Source organism: Rhagoletis pomonella, unplaced genomic scaffold (assembly GCF_013731165.1).
Source record: "Rhagoletis pomonella isolate Grant_MI unplaced genomic scaffold, Rhpom_1.0 Rhpom_scaffold_00007, whole genome shotgun sequence".
Taxonomy (NCBI): Eukaryota; Metazoa; Arthropoda; class Insecta; order Diptera; family Tephritidae; genus Rhagoletis; species Rhagoletis pomonella.
The window spans coordinates 64,099,277-64,106,312 of record NW_023458561.1 but is presented as its reverse complement, the minus strand read 5'-3'; the positions used below and the strand labels follow the sequence as shown (position 1 = coordinate 64,106,312).

The 7,036-nt window shown below is 43.2% G+C and overlaps 1 protein-coding gene across 1 annotated transcript in view; it reads left to right on the top strand.

Moving 5' to 3' along the window:
• The first annotated feature begins 1,087 nt into the window (after nucleotides 1-1,087).
• Nucleotides 1,088-7,036, top strand: part of LOC118743952 — a 40,375-nt gene continuing 34,426 nt past the window's right edge. The window contains exons 1-2 of the mRNA XM_036476714.1: nucleotides 1,088-4,337; nucleotides 6,676-6,812. Of these exons, the coding sequence (XP_036332607.1) occupies nucleotides 2,803-4,337; nucleotides 6,676-6,812 (1,672 nt within the window). The 5' untranslated portion in view covers nucleotides 1,088-2,802. The remainder of the gene's footprint in view (nucleotides 4,338-6,675; nucleotides 6,813-7,036) is intronic.

Here is a 7,036-nt window from a genome sequence, read left to right as displayed (position 1 = left end):
AAGATATTAGCGAATTATAAAAGATATTAGATGAGAGAATGTTACATTTTTCCACAGTAACATTGCCTCTCATATCATAAGATAACTAAACCAGGACGATATTTTGGAATTTTACCGGTGAATGGGTTTTACCGACTTTACCTCTATCCCGATAAGTGTTTGAACCCGCAAAAATGTTACGCTCCTACGTGCGAAGATTTCGTCTAATCTTATGCTGTACTGCTGTATACCTAGCCTAGGTTACCATCATCGCAATGGTTACCTTTGTTTCAGATTGGCTGTGCTTAACCAGCCGCTGTTTTCGCTGCTTTTTCTTAGGCAAATAACTTAACTTGGAATACTCTGCAATGATCTGAAAGACTGTAAAATTCTTTTTCCAGTTTTTGATATTGTTAAATGGCCGCTATGCTATACTTGTCTTACCGACTATGCAATATTTGTCTTTTAACCGACGATTATTTTCTTTGATTTCTCATTTCATTCTCGACAAGTATGTGCAGCGATTTCTCTGTGGAAGAAATGTTGAATACTCATTTTATGTGTGTATATCTAGAAAAACTGCTAAGGATTGAATTTTTAATCTCAAGCTGCTTCCTCCTAGTCTTTGAGTCTTTCAAAATTTTGGGTGGTGAATTAAGTAATGTGGTTCTTAGTTGGAGAGTCAGTTGCGGTTGTGAAGGTGGATAACAATAAGAGCTGCAAAAAAATTACTTTAAGTAAAGATAAAATCACATTCCAAATTTCTTCCTACTAGAATAATCTGTTGCAAAAAAATCTTCGTTAATTCCAGGGAGTTCCGACCGCGAACTCTAGTTCCACCGCACACTCTGTATAAGTGCTTTCTTTTTCTAATATTTTTCAAGCATCACAATCCAGTAGACTTGGTGGCATTTAGTATTGTCTGAATTTTTGCTGACTTTGAACCTTTATTTCTGAAAATATGCAATATACAAATACATAGGTGCACACATATACACACATATGTAAATACTTTTATTTTTACCCTTATTCCCCCAGTTACTCGCAATAAGTATATCAATTAATCTCCATTTCGATATTTTCTTTTCTATTACAGGCTGTACATTTAAGGAAACACTTTCCGTCCAGCGAACCAACAGCTATTGAATCAGGCGCACCAGCAACAACAACCGAAATAAATGATACTGTTGATACCGTTCATGCGCCTTCTACTATAGCTGCCGCATATTTTTGATCAACAACAACACAACAGAAATTATTAACGCTAAGCAGCGCCGAAACACTGCAATTTAAGCGCTTTGAGCGGCTTAGCACGCGAGAGTTGGGTACTTCGTTCATTTGAGTCGGCACGCGAATTACCAGTTTGACGGCTTTACTTGTTGCCTTTGTTGCTTTTATTTGGATATCGGAAAACCCCTGCAACATGGGCACCAATTAACTGCAGCAACAACAAACGCCCACCAAAAATAAAAGGAAAAAAAGCAAATTGAACGAAATCTGTGCGCCTACACAGGCACCACGCCAACTGCCACATATGCAACAGATAATTTGAGCATTTATCGGCATCCGCTCACGCTCGCGCTAGCCTTAGTTGCAGCGACCATGTGCATGCGCTGAATTAAAGCAGCGAAGTAAATATAAAACTAAATATACATAAATATAAAAATAAGATATAGAAATTAAATGAAACAGCGTGCGCGCATTGACCAGTAGTCAAAGCGAACGTGCGGCATAGACCAATAACCGCATTGTGGTTGTAAAACAGATAAAGCAGTAGCAGCAATTGCAACAAATTCAAAACTAGCTGCCGCGATATGAGCGCTTGTTTATGTTTTCCTTAAATTGCTGCATTTAGCGGCTGCAACAACAACGTGCAGCAGAAACCAGTCGCGCGCGATATCCGCAACAGGTACACAGCAACAACAACAACAATAAAACCGCGTAGCAATTCCGAAACGAATTAGTTCAAGCGTGTGCGCACATGTAGCGTACAAATAATATTTCCAGCAATAATCGCGAACTGCCTGCTGTGGAGTGCAACGACCGCACCACAACCGCCACCACCACCACCACCACAACTACCACCAACTCCAGCGCCACACAACCATCGCGCGTGCCGCAACAACCTTGGCCACTACATTTGGACTGCTGACGCTTATTTCTAGTTCGCGTTTTGTTGCACATACGCGTGGTTTGGGGCGGCACGATTTTGGTGTTTGCAAGTTCAAGCGCAAGCGGTAAGTTCCGTTCAATTAGCGAAGCGCAGCCAAAGAAAAGGCGACGGCCGCACCACGGCACGTCACGCCAAAAAGCGTTTGAGTGGCACGCAAACAGGAAGTTGCGGCAGGAACCAAAGCGAGTGGTTAAAACGTGAGGAGTTTTATTGCAACTTGATTGCGCTCCGCTTTTGCCGAAACGAAACGATTTGCAGGTTGTCAACCTTCGCTTTATGGTGCGCGCGCGTAACCCCTCTCTCAGCCGCCTATTCGCTAGCGTCCCGACCAATCACCGAGGAATGCAAGACTCATTTGTTGGCGCAGCAGTGACAACAGGAGTAGTGGCCAACAAAATAGCAGAAATAATCAATTTTTGTGGAACCGTAAGCGTGGCGGACACACCGAAATTACCAGCTACGAGCATTTTTCGCCGACCATAGTGTTCCGCGCACTGCGACACAAAAACTGTTTAAATCCGCTAAACCCACCCATTTAACAGCCGCTACCAGCTTTGCATCTAAAACCAGCGCGCACCTTCACCAAATTCAGTACCTGCCCCTTGGCTTCCCTACAAGCCACGCCCTAAACGTGCCGTGCTCAATGTAAGATGTTAGCAAACGTCAAATGGAGCCTCTTAGCCACAGCTGTTGTCAGTTTGCTGCTATGCACCGCAGAAGCCATTGAACGCGCGCCAGCGCTTGCGAACACGTCGGCGCATGCGCCAGCAACACCAGCGCGTCAGCTACAAACACAGCAACCAGCATTGCAGTCAAGTGCGCGACAAGCACGCGCTACCACAGCGTACTCAACTGCGCATGGTCAGTACGCGTCTTTACCTATTACCCCGGAGCCCATCGCGCCCTCTGTAGATAATCGGCGTACCGCGCGAAACCTCTACGCGCCTTTCAACACCTTCAGCAAGGTGGATGAGGCGCCGTACACAGATTGGCGTCGCCGCAGCGATGGCACCGTAGTACAAACATTTGGTGCATACCGTAGTGGACGCGCACTTTCAACGACCGCGCAACAACCACAAATTCTACCACATTTCCAACAAAGTCAGCCAGTGCAGCAGTCACATCCGGCAGCACAACGCCGCTCGGATGTCATAACGACTGTCGAAGTGATACCAGCGCCAGGAATCGAACTATCGAGCAGCACCAGTAATGGCGCCATCTCCGGTTCTTTACCCATAACAATACCCAAGCAAGTGGTGCCCGACGCAAATGCCGCCGCATCTATCGCTGCCGCGACGACCGCCATAGCGAATGCGACGCGCAGCTCACGTCAACGCAACTATGTATATATACCATTGCAACAGCAAACCAGTGGCGCAACACAGCTGCCAAAGCGCAACAACAGCTCATTCGGTTACCTGGGTCCACCTACACACGCCGTGGCTGCGGTAGCACAAGAATTCGGCGACGAGTTGATACACGCGCAAACAGATCGCATTGATGTGGCCACAGCGCCAGTGGCAGATGCCGCCATCACTTCAACGGATAAAGTAGATTATGAGGATGAAAATGCAGCACGTCGCAATGGTTTCAAATTCCCCAGCTACAGTTTGAAACCAGCGAGCCCTTTTTACCCGCAAGGCTATCGGGAAGACAATCCCATCTTCACTGAAACATCTGGGTTTGAGTCGCCCTATAGCGAGGAGGTGCTGCCCACGCAATACGATCAAGATACACGTCATACACGTCAGTTGATCTATGACACCGCTGATGCAGTGCCTATTTCGCATCCCTTCGAGTTTCCCGGACTGGCGTCAAACACAAAACCACATTCACTGAGTGGAGCTATTGCGGGTGGAAAGCTATTTCGTGAGGAGGTTACGAAATTCGGCGATATAAATGGGCCCATCACCGCTGTACCACAACGTCCACAACGCGGTTTGTTCTATGGAGATACAGAATTCAGGACAGGTCCGTCGCGACCATATGTGCCGCAGAAGGCTTTCAATGAGTACATTGGTCCAAATGGACCACTCGATTTTCAGAGTTCAAGGAAAAGTCGCTTCTTCCCTTTCAAATCATCGCGCAGTCCACGCGTTGTGTTTCCGGTGAACGATAACATTGGTACAACGGGTCCGAGTGGCAGCGGGAATGGAGTTTACTTTAGCGATAGCGTAGCATTCAGGTGAGTTGCGGGAAGAACCTAAATATTTTTGAGCTTGAAATATCTACGACAGGTGGTATATATGTAATTTAAACACAATTAAAATATTAGAGAATAACCTATATTTTAAAGGAATCACATTTTTATGTCCAGAGCTAGTGTATCGAATGAAACAATTCATTTATGTTTTAATTGTATTGAATTTATTTTACTGAGCAACTCAATGTCGCTTTGTAGGTTCTTTTACAATTGAATTCTTAGCCTAACATATTGGGGTATTTATGGGAAATAATTGCTGCATAAGCATAAATAATATTATAAATAAATTGAAGCTTAAAGTTAGTTTGTTTGACGGTTTGGCACGTGTGCCTGACAATGCGTGAGTTCTATATTCAAAATATTCAAACAACTGAAATATGAAACCCTTGTTGTTATGAATAAATTAAATAATTATAAACGTTAAGCATGGTCGACTTTCAGTTACACTACACTAGGGAAGTGATCAGGTAAATTAGAAGATTATGTCCAGGCTCTATGAAATTATAGTTAAGACCATAATGTAGGATGAAATGCATTCAAAAAGGCCATGCTAGTCAGAAATTTTCAGCTTCTTCTCTAGATAAGGATCCTTCATTAAAGGATGCGGTCGAACTTAGAGATACTGGATGCTTCATAGTCTCAGCAGTTGAACATTCTAGCTTCCCTCCTGTATGACTGCACAGTGAGACTGGAAAAAAAGAGCGTCCTCTCTAGTGATGAGTGGAAAGGTGGCACTAGTTGAATGGAGGCACCTGTGGACTTCTACACATATGGGTCGAAGCCTGACGGAAGAGTGGATGGGAGGTCTTTTTTTTCGGGGAGCACTTTCAGTGACCTTCAATTTAGTTTTGATGAAAACTCTGGTGTTTTCAATGCTGAGGTATCAGCCACACGATATCAAAGGACTACTACTCTGAAAGACAGTTGGCAATTATGGCTTTGGCTGCGCTGGAGTTGCGCTTGAAACTAAGATAGGAGCGCCTGAGCATGATTTTTTACTTGAAAAATGTTTACGACCAAGCCAAGAAAGCACTAAAAAAATAATAAAACCGAGAAAAGGGAGACTAAGAGCTCCTAAGACTACATGCAAACTACTCTTGGGCAGAATGATCTGTGTAAGCTCGGCGAACGCTGCAGGACATGTGCGTTTTAGGGATCTTTCCAGCCGAAGGCATACTGAATGCGGTCAAAATATCCTTGTTAACTCCTACCAGTATTAAAATACGCGGCTTGTTTATCCTTAAGACCTCCTTATACTGCCTTCAATTTTCCTGCGCGGTGAGAAGACCTTATTCACATCGCAACCCAAGGTATTCATCTAGGGCTCTCCTCCTGACTAGACAAAAATCTGTAAGGAAGCTGTACGCATGTGATAAATGGAGCCCCGGCGCCGACTTCTCAAGTGTGCCCGATTATACCAGTACATTACACATTCAGTTGCAATTGTGCTGTGGTTTCGAAAGATGTGGCCGGGAGGGATGTCAGGCAACCCCCCAACAATTTTCCAGCGTATAATCGAAAACCCAAAGACCTTAATTAGCGCCAGGCTATTGGTTTATGTATTCACATCCTTCAATCTGATTACATTTGTAAGTATCCAGTTCAATGCAGTGATTCGGGAGCCTAAATTAGAGGGCTCATCAAAGGTTCCTCTCAGAAGCTCCTTCCAATCTAACTTCGATCCATCTCCGAAGTCCAAATATTACACTCCGTTGAGTTTTACCTTGAAGATTTGTACTGAAACATCCAGTTGGATCCAGCATTGTCGTCCAAATATCGGTTAAGGCCGGGATGCTCTTAAAGCTTTTTAGGATTCTGAATTGCCCGTAGTTAAAAGTAAACTTATAGCCAATTCCTCGTAACCCTACAACGGCCCAACGTCGTTAAGTATTTAGCGCAAGTATAGAGTTGTCGCAAAAGTTCTCCAAAGGAAATCACGCAAAAAAATACCAAAAATAGTCATAAAAGCACTCCCTCTCGTAGGATATATCTAAACACTTTTCCATCCATATATAAATAGTTTAATTCGTTTTGTTTTCATACAAGGATTACCAAATATTTGTCGGTCGTAAACTTTGAAGCAGTTAACTCATTATGAACCAGACAACAAGTTGTATCAAAATTTTAACTAATAACTAATTAGGTAGCGCCAAGCTTTAGGAATTCATTTCTAGCAGTTCTACTTCCATTTTGAGTTGTAGCAACTTTTCAAAGGCTCTGTAAAAACCACCTCAAAAGGCAATATCCAAAATTCAACTCCTCTTTTATTAATCGCATTACAAACTTACAGTTTAATCCATGTATTTTCTCATAATTTCAGAGATCAAAACTTTGGCCTCAACGACTTGGCTGCCATTCAAGACGTCCGCAATGAATTCAGTTTACAGGACATAGACGGCAGCACCTCAGAGACCAGTTTGTCGAGTGTGCCTTCTTCCGGAACATTCAAAGAAAAAGGTAAGCGCTTTGTTTTCCATACACAGAAGCTTTCTTACACTACCGCTATCCATACATACATACATACATACATACTTATATCAAAAATAGGTCAACAACCATACATACTACATAAATGCATACACGTGTACATACATACATACTTTTGTGGTATTTAGTATATCGAAAGACATCAACAAAAAATTCACACATGGAAAAACTTCTCATTACATTCTCTTTGAGCT